At 42.2% G+C, this 23,949-nt stretch overlaps 1 protein-coding gene across 4 annotated transcripts in view; it reads left to right on the forward strand.

The window, feature by feature from the left end:
• SLC4A4 (solute carrier family 4 member 4) overlaps window positions 1-23,949 on the forward strand; it is a 623,315-nt gene that overhangs the window by 120,793 nt on the left and 478,573 nt on the right. For all 4 annotated transcript variants that reach the window (XM_069236872.1, XM_069236873.1, XM_069236870.1 and 1 more), the window contains exon 2: window positions 13,924-13,997. In XM_069236872.1, coding sequence (XP_069092973.1) covers window positions 13,925-13,997 — 73 coding nt within the window. In that variant the 5' untranslated portion in view covers window position 13,924. The remainder of the gene's footprint in view (window positions 1-13,923; window positions 13,998-23,949) is intronic.

Here is a 23,949-nt window from a genome sequence, read left to right on the forward strand (position 1 = left end):
CAGACAGTAACAGAAATGTTGCTAGGGCTGCAGCGACCTACCACAAGGCTGTAAAGACGAGTGCCACACAAGCCAACAAATGGTAAACAACAGGCGGGCTCTAAGCCCACTGTAAGATTACAATAGTCTCGAAGGGACAGCACATGCGCTGTCTAGATGAGACCTAAAAAGGTGGACATGTAAGAGAGAGGTGAAGAGACATGAAGTTTATGGTGGTGGAAGAGGCATGCCATTCCTCAGCACTATGCAGAGCACCTAAAACTGTGAAATTGGTTACTTAAAAAAAAACAAAAAATTAAGAAAAAAGTGTAAGTTGTTGTTTTTGTAGTTTCAGCTAGTTTTAGCCCAGCTTCGATGTTTTAGAGAGCATGCTATGGAAAAAAAACTAATATGTTTCCCTGATCAGTAGCTTTCATTAGTCAAACGTTGTCTTCAATGTATGGTTGTGTTAGTAGAGACTGAAATATACCCTTTTATACCTTTCATGGCCAGATCTTTGTAATGCTGCTTACTTGCTCCTCTAGTATTTCCATGAATTGCATGCAACACTAGGTTGAACACATGCAGGTGTGCCACAAAGCAGCACATAATTACCTGTGTAGGTAGGAGTAAGAGAAAGCAAGGTGATTGAGGCACTGAAGTAAAATGGAGTACGTACGGTGGTGAATAGAGGCACACATATTAAATTGTACCTGAATCACAAGTATATGACAGAGTTTGCAGAGGTGCTACATGTTGCCATTGTCCTCTTTCAGTTCCAAACTCAAGTGGTCTGATTTCTGAAGAAAAGAATTACTAAGTGTGTTCAGAGCTTTACAGTCCTCCATTGACATATTGTCACAAAACTTTCCAACTGTAAACTTGCAAGGTGCATCAGTTGCAACTTTCCAGACGTGATCCTGGGCAAATTTAGCGGATACTACTCTTTAGAGTAGGGACACAAAACACGCTGTGAAACACTGGTGCCTTTATGCAGTGACATAATTTTTTCCATAGTTTTTCTCCATGGTCAAAATATCTTTCACTCTCTGCCCTGTGAATTTTGGGAGTGTTCCGCTTCCGTTCCCACCCTGGGATGGTGATATACAACTATGTTGTGGTCAAAGTATTGCCCTGCATTGAATACTGCTTTATAATCAAGGTAAGGAGATGGAGGGTGGGAGCAGTAAATGTGCCCTTATCTGGATATACCTTCCTGGACGGTACAGTGGTAGCTGATATAGTAGATATAATATTTTTGTAGGTTGATATTTCAGTCAAGGTATAGTCACACAGGCGCCTCACTGATTTTGGCTTCGTGGGTGTTCACAAACACGCTAGGCGAGCCGCATCCTGTATGGCCCACGCACTGCGCTTTGTGAGGGGTTTACCCTCAGTATGGTGGGGTAACAGATTGACAGCGGAGCCATCAGAAATCCTACCATGTATACTTATAGACGTATCTTACGAACACAAGTGATTTCGTAAATCAGACCTTAATTATTTGTGGTGGTCTTGGGTGGCGCAGGATGGCACCCATGACTGACAATCGGAGGTAATATGGGGTATGTGAGCACGAAGAAGGTGAATTGAGATGTATGGGCTGACAATACGCTTATGAGGCTGGAGAGAAGGGAAAATAATGCTTTTAGAAGTCTAGTAATAGGGGCTCAAGCATTAGTGAAGTCAATGGACACTGAACGAGGCGAACTGCAAGTTGTGAACTGTCTTTCTTGAGGGTGGGGTGCTCAGTGCTTCCAGCTAAAGCTGAGTACTGCATCTCAAACAAAATAACTTTAGAAGTCAACACATGTATGGTCTACTGCGATGACAACTGAGTGCAATGACAGCCAAGCTGTTTGTTGGTATGCTATACTAGGAGTTTTTCCTCATGTGTTGTATGGCAGTAGAATATCATTAAAAAATATATATATTTCTGCAACAAGATTGTTAGCTGATTATTGAATATCAAAATCTTGAGAAATTAGGGCTATATACATAAGTGTAGATTTTCTATACTTAACTTCACTTACATGTACTTTGAGATATATATATATATATACATATATATATATACACACACACAAACACATACATTGAAAAAAGCACACTTCAAAACCGAGTTATATTTGAAGCTCAGACACAGAAACTACTGAAATTCACCAGTAATGTTTTAAAACCCACACAGCACACAACATAATTCATTGTCAACAGCCATGAACAAAAGAGCTACCTGGAGAACAACACAGTGGACAACCGTGAGTTATGTTGTGTGCTTTCCTAAACATAACTCACTGATTTCACATGTGTTAGGCCCAAACATAATTCAGTTTTCCACTGGGGTTTTATTCAGTGGATTTCAATTTTTGTGTGATTTATTTACATTTCAACCCCTCTGCACACGACCTGCAGGCAGGAGCTGCTCCCAACCCACCATGGCTGCCCAACCCACACTGCACACAGCCTGACTGTGCATTGTGGGGGTTAGCTGCAGGGCTAGACCCTGTGTTCCCCATTCTCGAGGCCACCCAACCCCAAGGTGCACAGTCTGCGGTGTACACAGATTCCAACCAGGCTTGGTGCCCTACCACCTTTGGGTTTGTGCAGCAGGATTTGGTCACAGGACATGCCTCACCTAGGATCGGCCTTAACATGCCAGCTGCCAAATGTCATGCAGACTAATTTAACAGAGCCAACATTCTAAATTAGTGAAACTATCATAGCCCTCCCATTTATCCTTTCCCTACCTGACCGATCTTCTCAAAACCTAACCTAACCAACAGAAAGCTAAACAGGCTAAATGTCTGGAAAAGTTTGTGCTGATTCATCAAACATTGCCAGGTTTACTAGCAGATGAACACTTCTTACACCCCCCAACATGAAGCCCCCCTTTGTTGGATCTGCATGAAGGTGGGGATACCAAGAGTAGGTTAAGCAAGCATGTCTGGCAATGTTTTAGCAGATTCATTAGACAATGCCAAAGATATTGGTAAATCAAAAATATGTTGATGCCATCCTTTACGCCCCGCCCCCTCCCCTTGGGTCTGCACAAAAGCTGAACTATCTACACTGTGTGTAACCTGCTGACTGCCACATTTGATGCAGATTAATCAAGCACTGCTAAATTTATAAACAATTGAAACTTTTGTTTCTCCTCCCTTAATGAATTGGCTCAATACCTGGCACACCAAACAAAAAACAAACCTTTCAGCCTTTTGCCAAATTGTGTGTGAGTCATCATAATGTGCTAATGTTATTTGCAAAGGGACAGTTTTTGCCCCCCTTTTTATCTCGGCCTTTCGGTTGGTGGGTCTGCACAAACTTAAACAACTAAATGAAGGTTAAAAGTGCTAAATCTGTGCCACTTTTGTGTAGATCCATCAAACGTCCTTAAAGTTATTATTAAATCAAACATATTTTTGGCCCACCTTGAACTTTGTCTCCACTGGATCTTTGTAAAATCTGAACTGGCGATCACTTGCTAAATATGTGCTACACTTGGCACTAATTGATCAAACACCACCAAGAATTCTACGCAAATGAAAACTTTATTGAACTCCCCCTTTAACTAATCCACTCCCTTTTACGGATTAGCATTAAACCTTGGCTTGCCAATAGAAAACTAACCCTTCCTAACTTCTGCCACAATTTGTGCAAATTCATCACAAAATGCCAAAAACTTTAGCAAATGAACACTTTTTGCACCCCCTTTCATTATCCCCACCCTTTATGGATATGCACAAATTCAAAAATACCAATAGTAATCTGAACCTAGTAAGTGTTTGCCAAACATTTGAGGCATATTCATCACAGTGCCACCTTGAAGCCTATGTGTCACTTTTTTTCAAATGCTTATATCTCAAACAATATTGAAGAGATTTACACCAAATCAAGAAGTCATATTTTTTAAGTAAAGTTCTATGTTTGTGCCAACTTTGGGGTAAATCTCGTTAGTGGTTTTTGTTTATCATTTGGCAGTGGGAGCTAAAATGTGGAATTATACTTTTTTCACCCTCTCAACTTGTTTTCTGTGGACATAGCTTCCCAAAACATGGCAAAATTTTAGCGGACTAAGTAAGTAGACTGGCAAGTTTCATTCAAATCTGTCGTAGATGTCAAACGTTAGAGGCAAATAAAAAATGCCTTTTTAATGGAAACCATTTCAATCATAACTTTGTACTGTGTCTGTGTATATATATATATATATATATATATAGAGAGAGAGAGAGAGAGAGAGAGAGAGAGAGAGAGAGAGAGATGTACATATTCACACACATATTCTTTTACGGTACATGGATGTTGAGTTAAAAATAGTTCATCTACTGTACAGTATAATGTATAATACCTCCTTTATATAGTCCCCTTCTTGATATTTCTATCCTCGATAGTGTGACACACAATTGTGTTGTATAATGACCCCGAAAGGCTCACTGCATAAAGCTAACAGGATCTTGTATGGTAAAGCAACAACTGATTCAGACTCCAGTCTGCGATGGTAATCCTGGAACTATACAGAAAGCCCTGTGTCTGGCAAAGGCGCTGTCAGGCCAGGCCAATGGCAGGCTGTGCCCTGTTCGATACGGGTAACACAGCCCACGCTCACGTCACGGCTCAGTTTAACGCTCTGTATTTGTTGCATCCTTCATAGTGAGTCATGGCGTGTGAACTCCGAGCCACTGTTGGGCCTCTAGGAAAGCCCTCACTGGGAAATAGTTTTACAGCACTGTTATGCTCCTATGCTTTGCAATTCAAATTACTCTGAGTCACTCTGATGTCTGAAACAATGGCAGAAAGCGAAGGCTTTCATCTCCGATGGCTGGTGTTATGCGCTGCGGAACCTATTTCTAATCTTTGTGGACTGGTTTGATCTCTGTGCTTTGCTTTTCACCTGTTCTTCAGACCAGCTGACGAACATGTTACTGACGCTCCCTTATTGTGACATGCTGTGTCTGAGGACAGCTAAGTGTAAAGGTCTTGCGGTAGCAAGCCACCACTAAAGATTCCGCCACCTGTAGCACTAATGCCATCATTATTCTCTTTTGATAACATAATGGAGCTTTACATGATGAGAGATTGGGCAGTTCGCTGTATAATTAGCGATATATTGCAATTCTCACGGAAGGAAGGCACTTTTCAATCTTTTCGATCTCTTTCAATCTATATTTTATGTCCGATCCCATCTTCTTCGCTGTCCCTGTCATTAAAGGAGTAGTGATTTCCCCAATCCCTTTTGAGAACTTTTGGCTCAACCTGATCCACCCAGCAAATGGTATCAAATAAGTGACTTTATGTTGGGACTCAGTGGTCTCCCAGTTAGAGCTCCTTTGTGGGTCCAATTGAAAGGACAGACGCTGCATGCTCCCATGGCACCCCGGGCTCTGGGACTGTTCCCCAACCCAAGATATTTCCTGTTGAGTGATATGATTTTTCATCTTCACCGGCAAAGACATCATATAAAATGTTTTTGTTTTATTATTTTTTGTCACCCCTGTGACACACAGATGTACCAAATTCAAAATATTACATTCTGAAGACCTGTTACTCAAGTGATTATATTTTCCTGGAAACTAAATCTTGCTGGAGGTCATATGAGAGACTAAATAAGGACTTAACTGGGTGCTTAAATCAAATTGGACACCAATTAATTGCACCGCTAGTTAGATTGCACTGACATTTACTCACTCATATGATAAACAATCTCATACATACATCCCTGTTGGGAGCATCTAGACTACTCAACACCCTGTTTGTAGTGGCACTCAGCACGATGGAATGGAATGCACCCAGAATCACTGGCATTATTTCACCTTTCTGCTAAGTGGGTCCCCCCTTCTCTCATATGAATACCCAGAAGCGGAACCATCCCGCTCACTGTGCCTTAAGGACTGAAGTCCCGCCTCCCTGTAGAGGCCGGTCAAAGCTGACACATGTCTTCGGTTCCTTCTGTTTATACTCTATCCATACCCTCAATGACGAAGAGAAGGTCAAATACAACAGAATGCGCCCGCCATTCAGAATGAATCAAGCATTCCATCCTTTACGTTTTGGTGTGTGTGTGCAGTACAGATCAGCAGAGCTTGCGCTGTGCAATACAGCCCAGTATATATACTTTCTGCAGGGTTGCATAGCATTCACTGCACTGTGCAATGCAATGTAAGACACAATATGTGGTGTGCATTGTAATGAAGCACTTCACAAACACACCCAGGTAGTCACGTGTGGGCAGGCACCCACCCACACACAGTAGCACACACACAGGCAGCTAACAACACAAAAGTGCACACACACACACAAGCACACAAATACACAGTCACACACTCTGATTATTGTTCAGTGCAACAAGTTGATTTCAAAGACACAGTTTGATTTACTGGTATTCGAGATTCCCAATAAATGAAGAAAAGCCTGACTGGATGAAAGCATGTTTGAGTGGGCTGGCTCTTCCCCCCAGCACTGCCCTCTGCATTCATGTGTGTTCCGGCAATGTTGGTATGCTTTACCCCCATACACACAAATAAACAGCCATAACCACGGTCTTATTTTGGTAGTTGTGGTGTTTGTTCAAGTTGCAGGCAGTACTCTTGAATGCTGCGATTGAGAAACTTAAAATTGCCTGTTCCACCATGAAGGACTTCTAAGGCCGGATTTGAATTTGTCTAAAAAGTCCCTCACTTTCTGGAGAAAAATCCTAAATCGAGAGCAGAATCCACTGGCTGAATTTCCTTAAGCTTACAATCGCCATAGTGAAGGTGGAAACTCCGCTGGTGGATTCCTTGTGGCTTTAACTTTTTTCCTAAAAACTGGAGGATTTCTTCACTACAACCACTATCCCCAGTGGGCTGCTAAATTATAATTGCCGCACCTAACCCAGTTTAGGCAAGAATTTGAAACATAGTAAATTGGGTACAGTGGAATTTAGGGCCTAATTACAACCTTGGCGGAGGGGATTACTCCGTCACAAATGTGACACATATCCCGTCCGCCATATTACAAGTTTCATTATATCCTGTGGAACTTTTAAAACTAAGGGCGGGATATCCGTCACATTTGTGACGGAGTATTCCATCCGCCAACTTCGTAATCAGGTCCACAGTGCCAAAAGCATTAAACTGTAATTACATTTTTTTTAGATGGGAGCTCTGAGTAGGTGGTACTTTCCATACCCGCATCCCTGCCTGGCCGACGTGTACTCAGAGGCTACATTGGGCTATTAGTTTTCTTTGTCAAAAACAGTATATCTCACCTTTAGCTGGATGCATTTAACCATTTCATACATAGGAATCAGGGAAAATGTTCTGAAAGGTTAATAAACAATATTTGTACTCATGAAAACTATGTTCACTCCTAAATTTCAAAAATATGGAGTAAAATACAGACACCTTATGAGGTACACTTTGTAAAAAATGCTGAAGCTTCTTTGAATCAGCCAGACCAAAACACATCTTCTGTACTTTTGACTTGCAATGTTCAGAGAAATTCAGAATTTCAGTTAGCATGGAGAATAAGAAAACATTTATTTAAAAACACCCTTAGTACTGGCGGTGGAAGTTCTAAGTAAATAATCTTGATGCTCCATTTGAAAAATATTAATTACTGGATCCATGCGATTAGTGGTTCTTTTAGGGTATTTTTATTTTGCAATGAATCAGTTCATCAAATGATGGGAACAGAGATGTGATTTTATCTGAGGTTTGTTTATGAAGGCCACAGGCATTGCTTTACTGCCAAGACGTTTTTTTTGGCAACGGTGAGTCTGTCTCTGCTCTCCAGGGTGTTTTGAAAAGTTTCCTTCGTATCACCTTCCCCCGACCAAGAATCTAACGAGGCAGATGAATGTATTGTTGTGAGCGTTCTACATTATAATTATCAGGAAATCCTTATAATCAACATTCCAATGGCTATATGATTTTCTTTTGTGTGCTGATTGAAATTCCCACAGCATCCAAACCTGCCATAGATGTACATTGACCAGAAGGTCTAGGAAATATTTATTTGGATAAAGTATCATGTTAGGAGGGCCACTATATTATATTGGCAAGGAAAATAAGTGTGGAGTTACGATTAGTTAATCTATACTTATCTTTACAGACCTATGTAACAAATTGGGTTGTTGGTTAACTGGGGCATGAGCCCTGGTCAAGCAGCAACCACAGTTCTTGTCAGGGTGAGGCACAAGCCAACCTTAAATTAATCCTGTGCTCAACCCTCCGTTAACTTGGCTCAGAATGGTCAGGCTAAACTTTGAGGCCATGTGTAAAGTATTTGTGCAACACTTTAAACAGAAGCAGTAAAAAAGTGACCCCAGATCATGTTAGAAAAAGGAGTCATTTTTAATAAATAAAGCCAGACCAAAACAACAAAAATCCAATCACTGGGACAGGATGGATGCAATTTTAAAGATGTTAGTGAAAATAGCACCAAAAAGCTCCAAGGACCAACAGTGCATATCTGGTCATGCTGGACTGGGACAGGGTCACAATTTCAGGCCGACGCAATGGAACACAGTTTGGCTACAGGGACCCAGTTAGGTTAACTGAACAAAATACATTAGGGCCTCATTTGCAGAGCATTGAGAGGATTTGTGTTGAAAATCAGGTACAAAGCTAAAGTGATGCGTTGGTTCTGAGATACAGCAAGGCTGCAATGGTAGGTCCTGCATTGTCGTCGAGGTTCCCATTGATGAGAGCTTGCGCTACGAAGTCTGGAGTCGAGGATGCATTGCGCAGTCAGGTTAATGGATCTGTTCTGAGGTGCTGCGAGGCTGCGATGTAGAGCCTGGCGTTGTCGGCGAGGCTGCTGTTGACAAGGGATGCAAGGGCCATCAGCGGGGATGCATCATGCAGCAATCGTTCCAGAGATGCTGTGGGCTACAGAGGCAATGCGAGTCTTTGCGACAGATGCAATCCACACAGCAGCGGTGAGGCGTCAATTCTGCTCAGGGTTGTGCTGCACAGCAGGAGAGATGCATCAGTTGTGGTGGATCCATAGAGGCTGGTAAAACATCTTAGGCCCACTTCCAAGTGTCCAGGACAGGGGTGGCACCATTTGGCAGGGTAGACTCACAAATGGCAGAGTCTAGGTGCAACGTTGTTGGAAGCCTGTGGAGTCCTTCAGGATTCAGATCAGGAAGCCAGCCAACTAGCCCTTGGAGTCTCTATGAGTTTAAGAAATAAAGGTCCAATCTGTCTCACCAAGAGGGCAACAGGCAGCAGGTCAGCACAGCAGGGCAGTCCAGCAGAGTGGCATTCCTTCCAGGCAGAATATCCACAGGTCTATAAGTGTACTGAAGAGTTGGTGTCTGAGATCCAGTATTTATACCTAGTGATGCCTTTGAAGTGGGAAGAAGCTTCTAGAAGCTTGCATTTGAAGTACACAAAGATGCTCTGTACTCCTGGCCCTGGCTGTGGACTAATTATGGGAGGTATTCAACCCTTGGTGTGGAGACAGGACCCAACCTATTCCAGTGTAAGTTGAGCTGTGCCCAGCTTCTCCCTCCTGTCCTGCCAGTGATGGCCCATTCAGGCACACCTACGTTCTGTATTGTGTGTTGATATCTAGGGGTAATACACAAAGCCCAACTGTCACCCACATCCAGTCATGTGACCCAGAGTCAGGCTGCAAGAACCAAACAGCTAAGGTAGGAAAATGCTAACTTTCTAAAAGTGGCATTTTGAAAATTGTAATTTAAAATCTAACTGCATCATAAGTTAGGCTTTTCATTACAAGTCCAAAGACACCAACCATGATCTATTTTACCTGTTCCCATTTGGAAATCACAGCTTATTAAATGTAATAAGGTAACTCCAATGTTATCCTATGGGAGAGGTAGGCCTTGCAGTAGTGAAAAATGAATTTTAGAGTTTTTTCCTACTAAGACACGAGGAACTTAAAAGTTCATGTTCTACTTTTTAAATAAATTTCGCCCCGCCTGCTGCACTGTCCAGGTGCTTGTATGTATTTAAAAGGAATGTTTGGGCATGGCAAAAGATTTATTTTGCCAGGTTGAGATGACAGTGTAAAACTTGAAACACAGGCTACAATGGCAGGCCTGAGACTTGTTTAAAGTGCTACTTAAGTGTGTGGCATAATCAGTGCTGCAGGCCCATTAGCAGCATTTAATTTACAGACCCTGGGCACAGGTAATACCACTTTACTAGGGACTTACAAGTAAGTTAAAAATGCCAATTGGGTATCAGCCATTTCTACCATTTGTTTTAAGGAGCGAGCACAAGCACTTTAGCACTGGTTAACATTGGTAAAGTCTGCATAGTCCTAAAAAACAGCAAAAATGAAGTCAGCAAACAGTAGGGTTGAAGGCAAAAAGTTAGGGGGAGAACCATTCTAAGATGCCAGGTCTAACAACCTACTGAGGCAATATCGTGGTAGGTATTATAGTGGATGCAATATCTTTGTAAGATTATGTTGTCAACCCAGATATTTTGACACATAATATACTTTCTTAAATTTTATACAACAGATTAGCATTCTGACTTACTATGAGGTGAGTAGAGTTGGGGGGCTGAAGTCACAAGAGAGCAGCATAGATTAGCAACTGGTGTCCATCTTAAGTAGCTACTAACGCAACAAACAGGGAGATGGCCCCTTTGTGACTATGATGAGAACCTGCGAGATCTGTGCCATGAGAAGAGGGAAAAGATGCTACAAGAGGCACTCAGCACATGGGCACTAATGCCAGGTGAAACAGCAGCATAGTATTACAAATATAGTCACTAAAACAATGTTTTGCATGTTTTCCTAATGATCATGGTGGGTTACGGTGTGCATTTGTTGACATGTATATGAAACAAAGACTTTTATCTGTTTCTCATAATTGGATTAAAAACAGTGCAACAGTGTTATAGAGGCTGTCAAAGCAGGAGGCCATCACAGTAATCCCACCAGCTTGGGTATGGCCAGGGCCAGTGCAATCATACGATTCTGCAGATGTGGTATTTTCCACATACTTAGGGATTTACTACACGTAATCCGCCATCTGCTGCATATTCTGCAGATCTGCAGATTTCAACATCATATTGTTTCTAACTAAAATAAGTCAAAAATTACTAAAAAGAATCAAACATTGTGTTACACTCTAGCAGACCATTTTCAATGTTTACTGGTTACCTTTGAGTTGCTGGTTGCTGTGTGCAGGTGCTAAACTGGCACTAATGTGTTGAAAATTTTGCTCAGCAAAAACTGTTGTTAGCATGATAAGATATCAAAATAATACTGCCAAGAACGTGTTGCCTCATGACGGCTTATGTGTCTTTTTGCGCCGTCTTATATCCTATCTGCATCTCACCCTATCCTGTGTTTTTAATAGCCTTCAAGGACTGCAAGTTTCATTGCAAGTCCCTATGCTGACAGTCAGTGCCTTAGGGTTCAGTCCTTTGTGGACTTTCTATTCTCACACTTCCTCCTTTTCTGCCAAGAAAGTCTTGTCTTTGTCCAGATCATGGTCTGTTATGCTCAGAGTAAGTTTACATTCCTTAAACATGAATGTTGAAAAATCTCAGTCTAATAAATCTAGAAATAGGATGTGTTTATTCTTTTTTTTTCTGGGGTCGCCCACTGACCATATTTTAACATAAATCTCGCTGGACAGATTTCTGATTTTGATAGTATATAATGCCCACATTGCACAATACTGTGCATGCTGTGTGGTTATGCACCTACTCATCCAACATATTTGTTAGTATTGCCCACAAAATCTCTTCTTCTCACTCCAAAACCTCTTCTTTCCCATGCAAAGCTTGTAGGATAGCTCAGTGTTTGAGAACCGGCTGCAGAGCTCCCGGCCCAACTCTGCAGGTTACAGATACAAATCCAATGAGCTGGATAGTATGTGTAGAATAATGTGTGGCCAAGTGCACCGTAATTGTATTACGTGGAAGTTCATAATCTCTCTATAAATAGTTTCATATTATTTCTGTCCTGTAATATGAAAAGTAGATAACTCCTCTCAGGCACGAAGGCCGTCGTCTGCCTCGTCCAGCCAGATTCCCACATCCTAAATGAATTATGGGAGAATGGCAGACTGCGGCGCATCTGTCTATGAGGGCTGTATTGCTGCAAGAGTGCCTGCCTCATCACCCTCACTTACCATTCACCGTCACAGGGAAGGGTCCAAGGGGCCCATGGAGGTAGAAACCAAGTGCCACACCACACCTCCAACTCCAGAGGCAGAAGCTGTCCAAGGCCCGCAGATGGCCACAACTTACATGGAGGGAATGCACCTATTTACTATACAAGATAACGTCTCCAGCTGTAGAGATTAAAGGATATTATTACCAGTCACCTTGAAGTCTTACGCCCTATAAAGGCATCTCACCTTCTATATAGTCATGAAACCTCTCTGTAACTTGCAGGAACCTTATACATTATCCATTCAATTAAAAAGTCATTATACTTCTCGCCCTTGACTTGTGATATCATTATGATGCGCTTTAAGCTGATACAAACAGGGTTATAGTATGGAGGTCACTGGAGGTCACTGGGAGGACTGTGCACGCTATGGGACTCTGAACAGACAGCTTTAGAGGAGCCAAGGGTGACTCTGTAAATCACAGGCCATGTTACCGAAACTTTGCACGGATACAAGAAACACGGGAATTACATTTCACACTAAGTTTAATGTAACAGGGCAATAATAGGGGCAGTGGCTGTGGAAGCAGTGGTAAGGGTGAATAACACACTTTTTTGCTTATAAATTATTTTACCCGAGTGATGGCAATTTTAAAATAATAAATCATAAATAATGAATATCCTTTAAAAAAAAAAAACGTGAGCCAACTGATTTTGTACTATTTTTCCTTCTTATGTAGGTAATAGGGAGCCCAATGATTTGGCCTCAAGCGTTATTCGATTTTTCAAATTTGAAAATTGGAGAATATGTTTTACGGAAAAATGAGTATGAAACCTCCTCTGCACAGTCCTGCACTGGTGCAAATGCTGTTTGTCTCATTTCCTATTTGATAAGCGCTAGGCATGGTGCGGTTTATATTTTTGCTCTGTATGAAACCAAAGTTTTGCTTTGTGGTGCAAGGTCAGTGCTCTGAGGAAAAATAAACCATGTTCCTCAAAAATGAGCGCCAGTGGAACCGGCGGCAGAAATTATTCCATCTAATGAGGTGAAGAAAAAACATTTTTATTTTAGGAGCAAAATGAGGGAGCAGGCCATCGGCATGCAACACAAAGAACATTTCTAAATCAGAGTATGCATTTTGATTGTCAATTTTGAATTTGATAACACCAGTTCTGTAAAATAACTGCATGTTATTCTAGGCGCCCGCACTGAACACAGTTAACGAATGGACGCTATAATGCAATAACCCAGCGAATAGAACATACTACTCCGTGGCTAGAACACACCTGACAGACTCCATACAGTAAGTTAGGTACACCCCGTGAACGAGAGCATAATGAAGGGGTGCAGGACAGTGAAATCATGTGCGGGCGCTGATCACTTTATAGACGCCGGGGGACGGATGCGGCTAATCCGCAGATGTCAGGTCCCTGTGAGCCTCACATGTGACACAAAGCTCGTCTTTGAACCGTGTGCTAAGAAGCTGCTGTAAGCCGCGCGTCTTTCCGTGGGACAGTGTGTCAGGGTGTCTGCGTCTGGCGCGGGGTCTGCCGGCTGCTCGGGCAGAGGTCGGGGTCCCAAGCTGCGAAGTCCTAGTTCAAGAAAGCTCGCCTTTCTTAATAAATAGAAGGGGGCCCTATCAGCGCCCCTGGTTGGGATTATCAGCCTGCCAGCTCTCGGCACAGATGCCCTCTCACGGCTAGGGCCCGCTCCATGGGGCGGCCCCAGCAGCCCAGCTCCCCCCCGCGCAGTGACATGAGCTCCGGCCTGCAGGCGAACCTGCCCCGGTGCAGGCTGGCGGCGAGCGGCTCCCTCCGCGAGAGGTCTGAGCACTCTTTCTTTCTCTTTTACTACTACAGGATGGAGGATGAGGCGGTGCTGGACCGGGGGGCCTCCTTCCTGAAGCACGTGTGCGACGAAGAAGAGGTGGAAGGTGAGCAAGGCCGAGTGGCCTCTTTGGGGCTTATATACATATATGTATGTGATGCTGTTGTTCTGACATTGGATGGGTTTTCTAAATTGAGCGCAGCTCAACCTTTGAGGTCTACTGCTCTTGTACCTTATTATGAAACAAAATGTAGTCAGCACAATGTTTTTTCGAGTGTGAGCGGGAGCTTGTTGCCTTTTCTAATTCTGCAGAAGACACTCACTGGATCTGCTCTGCCTACAAGGAAGCACCAGTAACACGAACTTGCAGTTCTGTTGTCTGTGACACACCATGAAATCAAGCCTGCCTTTTAAATGTTTCATTTCACTGTCGCAGAAAGTAAATCCACAAGAGATAAACGGAGTTGTCCTACCTCACAGGGTGTGTCAAGTCATGTGCAAAGTACTCTCAGGTTGAGATAATGTTCACTCTATACAAGAAGCATGTAAATAAACCTGATGAAGTGGGATTGCAAGCCAAGGAGACTGAAATACCCGATACCTTTTCTGATCAATATGTGATCGCTTTATTTAATGTTTATTTTAATGCATTGTCAAGTGTATTTACACATGAATTGGAATGTTGAGACTGGGACACCTAATCAAATTCCTTAATACCACAGTCAATAACTACAGGACCTGGACTGCTTTGAATGTCTTTCAGAGCACTCACTTCTTTGAATGTGTTGGCAATGAGGAGGGTGGAGGAGGATGGTGAAATTGAGTAGGAGGCTAATAATGTGGGAGGGTGGGGGGATGGGGCAGGGGATCACAGTCCTGATAAATTAATGCATTTGAAGAATATTTTGACCGAAGAGCTGATCAATAATTGATCATTATAGCCCTGCTCTCTAGGGCTATAACAGTTCTTAAAGCCCCTGAACCAGCATTATAACACAGGAGAGGGCCTTTAACAACCAGTACAGCCTGAAGCAGAGGGCTGTAATGCTATTAAAGCATTTCACATGATGAGGGTAGAATGTTCCAAAATGAACGTGGAGAAACACAAAGACAAGCACTGGAAATGGGGGCAGGAGGTCTGTGCCAGCCACCATTGGCCCTGTTCCACCTATTTGTGTCCACTGTCTCCCAACACGCTCAGGGTCTAATGAAACGTATTGGCCGGCTCTGTGTCTAATAATGATGCCACTGTTTCAGTATCAGTAACGACTTTGTTTTTTTAACAGAAAGTTGAAGAGGGTGTCCGCTATATCATGATAACGTTTTGGAACATGGAATTGTAAGCTGAATGTATAGAGGATTAGTATTCGTACGGATAAATCAATAGTCTTAATTTGAGTGCGACAATTTTAGGGTACCACCATATACATAGCAGGAAGCATGGACACTCAGGTCAAAGGCATGGACGTCATTTAGGGGTCGCCAGGGGTATCAACTGCGACCCCCTGCTTGTCCCTTGCGACCCCTGGCCTTAGGTGGCAAATTAATTGCGATGAACACACTCTCTTTGTTTTCTTTCAATTTCTTATTACACTAATAGTGAATACTAATGTAATAGGGCATTACATACCTAATGGAGCGCAGGTTAGCAGGAATATGCCCTACCATGGCAGATCAGGTCATACAAAATGCTTTTAAATGTATGTTGTGTGCGTGCTTGTGAGTGAGACCATGTTTATGTGAGAAAGAGTGTATGTAAATGTGAATCTGTGCATAGAAACATTTCAGCGATTTATTAATGCAAGGTGTTTATAGTACTCTGGACAGAAATGACTGAGTATTTTTATTTATGGTTCATTTGCAAGGGGATTGTCTTTTTACTGCTATAGTGAAACGAACATTTAATGGTGTCTGGGCTGAACATCATGGTGTATGTGTGAGCTAATAACATCCAATTAGTTCTGGTGCTGTGAGTTAGGGATTCCTTGTTATCGGGTTTTCTGGTTGCCATACACTATGGGTTACTGACAGATGCAACTTAGCGTACTGATATCTCATGGTTTCGGAACTTTGTGCCTAGGGCAGCTTACTTGTAGGCAGAATCTGCCTTGAAAATATTAGATACAGAAAACAGGGGCTTAACACAGACCATTGCAGTCCCTGCGGCTCAAGAGCGCCTCAGCTCTCCAGGTGACACCTTTACCCATCAGGGGGCCCCCATACAGCTAAAGGCCTTTGAATATCTATTAGATATGGTACATACAGAGGCCCTTCTTCATATTCTGGAGACAATATCTCTGCCATGACAGTCCCGGGTGATATAGACTCTGTACCATTGCCTGGGTTGTATGTATCTACTAAGAAGGGCACAACATTGAGGTGCCTCTACTTCTGGTGAAGTACTTTAAATTACCACTTCTGAGAATATCACTATAGCAGATGCCATCCCTTTGAAACTGGAACAGTGTTTACTATTCCAAACATAGCCCGAACTCTAGACATGACACTACACTCTAAAACTTAATGTTACCCTTACACTAAATGTAACCCGAAACCCAACTCTAAGCCCATCCATGACCCTAGCCTTAACCGTAACCCTAAATCTAGTAAGTACTAACCCTAAGTCAACCACAGCCCCTAAAACGTTACCTAGATGTGATCCATGACCTTACCCTAACAACCCCAAAACCTCCCTTCCCACAACCATAATTCTAAGCCTACCCCTACTTCTATCCCTCCCCTAGTCCTAAACTCTTACCCTAACTATACCCTTATCCTAAACCTCACAATATAACTTACCCTAAATCCTACCCTACCTCTGAACTTTCCGTAGTTGAGGCAGTGGCATACTCTGTAGTGGCATTCTCAGTAGTGGTAATTTCGGTGTAGTGCCTCTGATATAGCAACACTGTGATGTAATGGATGTAAGTTAGTAGGAGTGAATGTAACAAATATATGTTAAATCTTGTAGATCCTTACGGGAACACTAACTTTTACAGGCATAAACTCATTGGGGAGACACTTCTTAAAGAGCTGTGTGTCTACTGTGTGGATGAGAAAGTTTACAAGTGACAGCCCACACCACCTCTTCAAAATCCTCCCTTAAACCTCTCCACCCCTTGCTGTTTCATTCAGCTGAGGAATGGCCCAATAAGGTTCCAAAATCTTATACCCATTTCTTTATCATCAATATATTCATCATTTGCAGACATCTAAACCCTTGGCTGTGACATGGACTTTATAAGACACCTACTGCTCCTTGGTGTTGTGATCTCATTGGTTGGTTCTTGAAATGTTTGATACACAAGCAACCCTCATGGTCATGAGACTGTTTTAGATTGGTTCGTTTTGGTGGCATGTAAGGAATGCCTGCTCTTCTTATATGCTCTTGAATGACTACGTTAGTGGTAATAGAAATAATCAGGAATTATCCAATGAATTCACAACTTTATATTTAAAAGTACCAGGAAGCATCACATGGGTATTTTTTTAAATAAAACAACAACACCTCCACGGTGCCGTGCAATGATACTATCAAGCTCCCATCCATCATCAGTGTGTGAGGGGTAAGAAATCCACCTTTGGGTGAATTATCTTGATCCCCATCTGATCCAGACGACAAGACTGGATATTAGCCAACACACTAGTGAGATTTTGGTGGTACTGGAACACTGGAAAATAAATGTCAGATATAGTGATTAGGAGAGACCAAATGCGGTAGCAGTAAGAGATGGGTACACAACATTGAGGTTGTGATTGTAGAGCTGTGAGAATAGAAGAGCACTGTCCACAAGATCTCCTCAGCTGCCAAAGAGAGACATGGCCGCACTGTCTGGAATGTGTATTCTGCAAGTGAGGATCCACTGGTACAGCGCTGCCCCCAGTAAAATTGAATTCTCCGTCTTTCACTGGGTGTATAGTCAGAAATGCGATGCTTTCGCTAAGTCCTCTGGTTTCCAAAGGAGATGGTTATGTTGGTGCTCCCCTGCAAACGTTAGCGTTCCAAGTGTGCATCAAATCCTGTGCAAGCCGGCATTTATCACATTAGGTGAGGGGAGGATGACATATTGCAGAGGTGGCTGCAAAATTAGTTTTAGACAAAGCAGTTGACAATATTTGTAATCTACTGAGAATTTCCATCTAAACAAACAAAGTAATCTGAAGTCTACTAACACAGTCCCACTTCTGCTATGGGAAATGCTAATTTGGCCCCAGGGAACTGCGGCAGGAATACAGCAGATGCAACAGCAGGAGTGAAGTAATGACAAACATTCATACAAAAAACACCTCACCTGAGACATTTATTAGCCAGTTTCAATTTGGACTATGCACACAGTAGAAACTAGACGAGCAAGTGAACTGCACCTAGATATTATGATATTATTTGAATGCCCCTCTACACCATCCTCAATATTTACTACACTCTGGCCTTTCTACTGAGCAAGTTGCCCTTGAAAGAGATAAACCATTAGCGGATGTTTCTGATTCTTCACTCGTTGACACACAATCAAAAAATAAATATCAACCATCCTTTACCGTCCTTTACATTGAAGCGTTCTTTGCTTGGTGTGGAGTAGATCAAATTTCCTTTTGGATTGACATAGCTCCTGATTCTCAAATATTTTGCTGTGACTTACTCTTTAAGTCAGAAATAATTCAAGAGTATTTTAGGAGTGCATCACAGCAAAATCATTGGAAATCCGACTCCAAAATGTGTAACCAAAAATAAGTTTGTGTTGCACCAAAACTATTTCATGCTATTCCAGAATGTGTTCAGCACAGTTCATCCTCACTAAAGTCACAGTGAGTGACAGTATACTTGATGACAGGACAATTGTACCTTGATTGGCGACTGAGTACATTGCATAATGGGTCCATGTTTTCTTCTCTAAATGTTTCATGTATTTACACATTTATACAGCACTCCAATGCAATGATGATGACAAGGCAACTTATAGTATGCCGAGTTACTCATAAGAGTGTCCCTGCGGGTACCAACAGATCTAATCACAAACCTAGAGGCCATTAGTCCTGCACAAATAGCCAGGTCTTAAGGTTTTTTAAAACATTACAGTGTTACAGGGAGCTTGAAGTTGCAATGACAGCTTATTCTATGCCACAGCACCTTGGTATGCCAGAGATCCACCACCAGTCCTCATGCAATGAATTTGGGTACTGGTAACTAACAGTTTGTTCACTGAACTCAGATTTTTCATAGGGTTGTCAAAACTAAATTGAGCTCTAAGGTAAACAGCTCCAGACTGGTACAAGGCACCATGTGCCAATACCAGAGCTTTAAACATAATTCTTTTTTTGATGGGGAGCCAGTGCAGATCTCGCAAGTGGTGGGATATCCGTGTTCTGATTGGCAAGTTCAACAATAGATGAAGTGCGCTATTTTGGACTACTTGGAGCCTATTTCGTTTTTTCTTCTGTAGTTCAAGGTACAAGGCATTACCATAGACCAGTCTAGAGCTATTCAAGGCCTGAATCACCAGCTTTTCTGCAGAAAATGACAAGAAGTGTAGAATGTTTTCTCAGGGAGCGAAGCACCCCAACGTACATGCCAACTACAGAGCTAATTTGACATTTGAGAGATAGACTGTTATCAAGTTTGAACACCAGGTTCTTTACTGAATCTTCTTGGCAGCCTGGGGAAGGCACATCATCCAGCCAAAAGGTTTTCCAGAACTCAGGCGCGTAATTACCAAAAACACAAATTCCGGTTTTATCTTCATTACACTTAAGCTGGTGGATCGCCAGCCACTGGAAAACGGCGGACAAACAAATTTCTATCTGCTCCCTGATAGATCTTCACCCTTACCACAAGAGAACAACAGTTGTGTGTCACCAGTTTAAGATGTCATTTTTGCCCTGAAGGTTCCAGCACTCAAGGCCAATGGAGTAAGATACAAATTAAACAAGGTAGGACTTAAGACCGAGCCCTGGGGAACTCCAACTGTTAGTTCACATGGTTTTTACAAGTGAGGCGGGATCCAAATTTGACTAGGGCCGGCCAAAAATGAAGCAAAAACCAGTCCGAGGCTAATTCTGTCACCCCAATAGCATGGGAACGCTCCAGGAGCTTTGAGTGGGGAGCAGTGTGAAGGTCACCGACAGATCCAACATTATCGGCACCCCCCCCCATCAAGAGTACAACACTCAAATATGACTCAGTAAAGGCAATCAGGAGCATGCTAACAAATTGGACATGGCAAATTAAGTTACAACAAGACATCTTACAAACTAATTTTCCAATTTTACCACAGTTCCCTAATAATCAGATGCCAAAATTTCCATAGTAAACCAGTCTTAAAATCATTGTGCGTGGAATATTTTTACAGCGAATCCCACTTTAAAATAAATATGGAAGGGAAAGTGATGGTATGGAAAGAGTGGGAAGAGAGTAAGTAAGTAAGAAATGGAGCAGTGAAGGTGATGTGAATGTGGTGAGAGAGAAAAAAAGAGAGAGGGAAAGGAACCATGGCCTGGGGGTAGGGTAATTGAGTGGTTGGGCGAGAGAGGGAGTAAGAAGGTAGCAAAAGAAAGCTGAGATAGGGGCCAAGGAAGGATGAGGCAAAAAGAAAGAGTAAGAAGATAAGGTAGGGAAGGAGAGAGTAAGAAAGATCATTTTATGGATATGTGTGCATGTATGACAGAAAGGGAATGTATGTTGTGTGTATGCAAAAGAACCAGAGCCAGCAATGGCAAAGGAACAAAATGGAAGAGAAGAGCACAGGGCAGGCCATGAGATAAAATAAGTGATGGAATCCTAAAGGAGAATTAACACATGGAAAAATAACTTGGTAAGCGAAAGAAGAAGACAAGAGTGAGAATGTGAAAGGGTACTTGTTATGAAAAACGAAAGCTAGAGGAAGAGAGAAACATGACAGTGGGGAGAAAGGATAATGAGAGCGGCATGATGAAGTGAAGGGAGTAAGGCAAGAAAAATCGATTTGATGACAGAATTGTGAGAAAATGGGAGTGATACTTGAAAGATAACAAAACACAAAGCTGCAAGAAAAACAACTACAAAGAAATATAGTGTAGGAACATAAAAAGGAAGTAATTTTGACTGTTAACTCTAACCAGGCTTTATTTTATTTTTTTTAACTGAAAAAATATATATATTTTCATATTTTTGTAATATCTGTGTGCATAACAAACATACGATGAAAGTTATATAAAGTGTGTTAATGTTGAGTAAATTTCCTGCACATAAGGAGCAGTACCATTTCAAAAGTGTGGAACGAATCTAATTTGAGTGCTGGAAGTTTTAGAACTATTTTTGCATTGTATTGCAGCATTTGTATGGCACATCATAGCTCTTACAAGGCTAAGAAACCCTTCTTGGGCTGTATTACACAAGTGCTCCGAGTGCGCAACAGGTGTGTGTGCCCACTTTGTGCACCCCAGGGCACTTTGGTATTACAGAAGTGGGCGGAGATGCTTGTGCAAGCCCCGCTGTAACACTGATAACTCTGGCACACATGTAGCACCAGCGCTATCTCAAAAGGACAAATGAGGGAATCTTGTTTTCTTTCCTCCAGTGCCATATTATGGATGTGGCTGCAAAGGCAAGTAAAATGTCAGGAGTTGCACTGGCAGAGTGCCACAAAAAGGTGCCGCAGTCAGCATGCCCCCTGAGGGCAGCCCTCTGGAGGAGAGGAAGGGGTCCAGTGAACTCCCCCAGACATCCCTCTGCAAGTGGGTGCAGTCACTCACTGCACCTGTCTGCAGGAGATCTCTCATCCCCTCTTCAAAGTGCAAGTGGCTTTGAAGCAGCCTCTCTGTATTTCACTTGAATGTGCTGCCGACAGGCTCACAGCTGCCTTGGGGGCAGCATATTCTGTGTAATACGGTCCCTGTTTGCCCCCTTTTGAAATGGGCACCACGCTGCAAGCAGGGAAAGTGCACGGTATGCATAATATGCTCCTGGTGTCTAATTGGGAGACTCCTCCATTTGTGGTGCATGGTTGGTAGAGTGTATTTTTATGGAGAGCGCTGCGTGGAAAGATTGTTATTGTGTTATGTGAGGTCTGAGGGGGTGATCCCAACAAACGTTTTGCTGCCCTTAAGCAGGAAGTCTTGCAAGGAGATGTAAGGTACAGCACATTATGTATACATACTGGCTTCAATTGAAAGGTTAATCTATTTGTTGTGCATGGTTGGTAGTAAACAGGGGTGCACAAGAGGGTGTACTGTAATTTAAAATACAGATAACATTTCATCCATTATTTTGAATTTAAAATGATGTTTGGTAGGACTGCATTTTTACAATCAAGAATGCCTAATCTGCTAACGTGCTGCACGGACAGTAATATACACGAACAGAATATTTACTTTTCGGTTCCCGGTGGATGTTGCATACGGGATGGACCAAGTAGCCTCACTGGTTCAGGAAGGGCTACAGCAGCTCTTAGAAAATTCAAGGTTCTCCAAGAGCTGTGAGCCTAGTGAAAACATGACTATTTGTTCTCAGTTGTACTCCGCAGTATTACCTTACAGCGAGGGTGAGACAGATACAGATGGCGTAACACTATCTCAGGAAGACACATTACACAATTGTCTAGAGAGTCACTCTCCTGGCTGATGCCGTAATGCCAGCACTGGTATGTTATTCTAGTCCTGAGCCCCTACCAACTGCCACACTTTCACCCTGTGCTGCCCTAAAATTAGATAGGTGTGTTTATTTTTGTGGTTAATTCTCAGTAATTTGGAACCCTCATTGTGAAACCGAACCACAGTATCTGTAGACTGACCCTGGGGCCAGTTATGTATCAAGCAAAGGTACATGTAAACTTTCCCTTCTGGAGTCTTCATCATTGTGTGGTGTTGTGCTGGAAGAAAGCATCTTATTTATGAACCCATTCCCAGAACACAGAGGCGCGCCTCTTAGTTCCTGATATGATCTTCAGAGCAAGTGGTATGTGAGTGTCCCAACTTTCTCAGGCTACAACACAACTATGGAGAAGAGTGTTCTGGGATGAAGATTGAGGCTTCATTTAATCACTGTTTACCTACAAACAAATCAGTGCAAATTTCAGAGGTGCAGTTTCATCTCTGTTGTTATGGTTGACACCTCACTTTATGGTCAATCCAACAATTGCAACTTTACTGACTTTGCTGCCCCACCAATCAATTTGCATCAAACAATAACAAGGTTCAGCATGCAAACATCGAGCACCCACTAAAGAGACCTGCTACTTCCTGCTGAAGAAGGGCAATCATTCAGATGCTCGTGTCAAAGAAAATCAGCACTGGTTGCACCAACTGATGATCAACTCTTCTTTACTTGTGAGTCAAAGAAATTATCATGAACTGCATTTACCAGAATGCACTGAGGTATTTAGATCTGATGCCAGCAGTGTGCTTCATCCTCCTCTAATGTAATATTGGTGTAGCCAGCTTAAATGGAAATAAATATTGGAGGGACAGGGTTCCAAAAACTTGGCACTTAATAATGAAATAATGAAATAATATTGGTTTTCCAACCAAAAAGACTCTCTGTGCATAACTCTGAAATTGCAGAAAAAAAATTCCCAATATCTTAATAGCATTTTCATTATTTGGTTTATTGTCTTGGTTTGGTGAATTTTTGTTGAGCTGTTTTGGAGGTTAAAACATGAGCGCCCACTGCATGTTTGACAACTATGTATGTATCCATTATTTGTGCATGTCACCAAAAAAACAAAAATAGATTGGAAAGTTCAGACATGTAGAACATTTCTGCAAACACCCTGTAGGCACATGCTTAATGGATTTTCTCCAGCCAGCCCTCCCAATGTTTGTGAGCAGTGAGAGGTAACAAAAAACAAAGTAGATCAGTAGAATAACTATTCTGCGTTATGCATAAATGGGCAAGCCTTTGGAATTGTCATTTTTTCCTCCAAAATAAGGCTTTGAATTTCCACATTTTAAAAAGGGTATTTATTTATGGAACTCATTGCTCTTCATGAAATTCTTTGCAAGTGTTAAACAGATTTTTGTAGTTTGGAAAACTTCACTTAATTTATTGGTACAGTACAGTTGACGTGTACACTTCCGTATATTGGGTT

This window comes from Pleurodeles waltl, chromosome 1_2 (genome assembly GCF_031143425.1).
Source record: "Pleurodeles waltl isolate 20211129_DDA chromosome 1_2, aPleWal1.hap1.20221129, whole genome shotgun sequence".
In the NCBI taxonomy this organism is placed as follows: Eukaryota; Metazoa; Chordata; class Amphibia; order Caudata; family Salamandridae; genus Pleurodeles; species Pleurodeles waltl.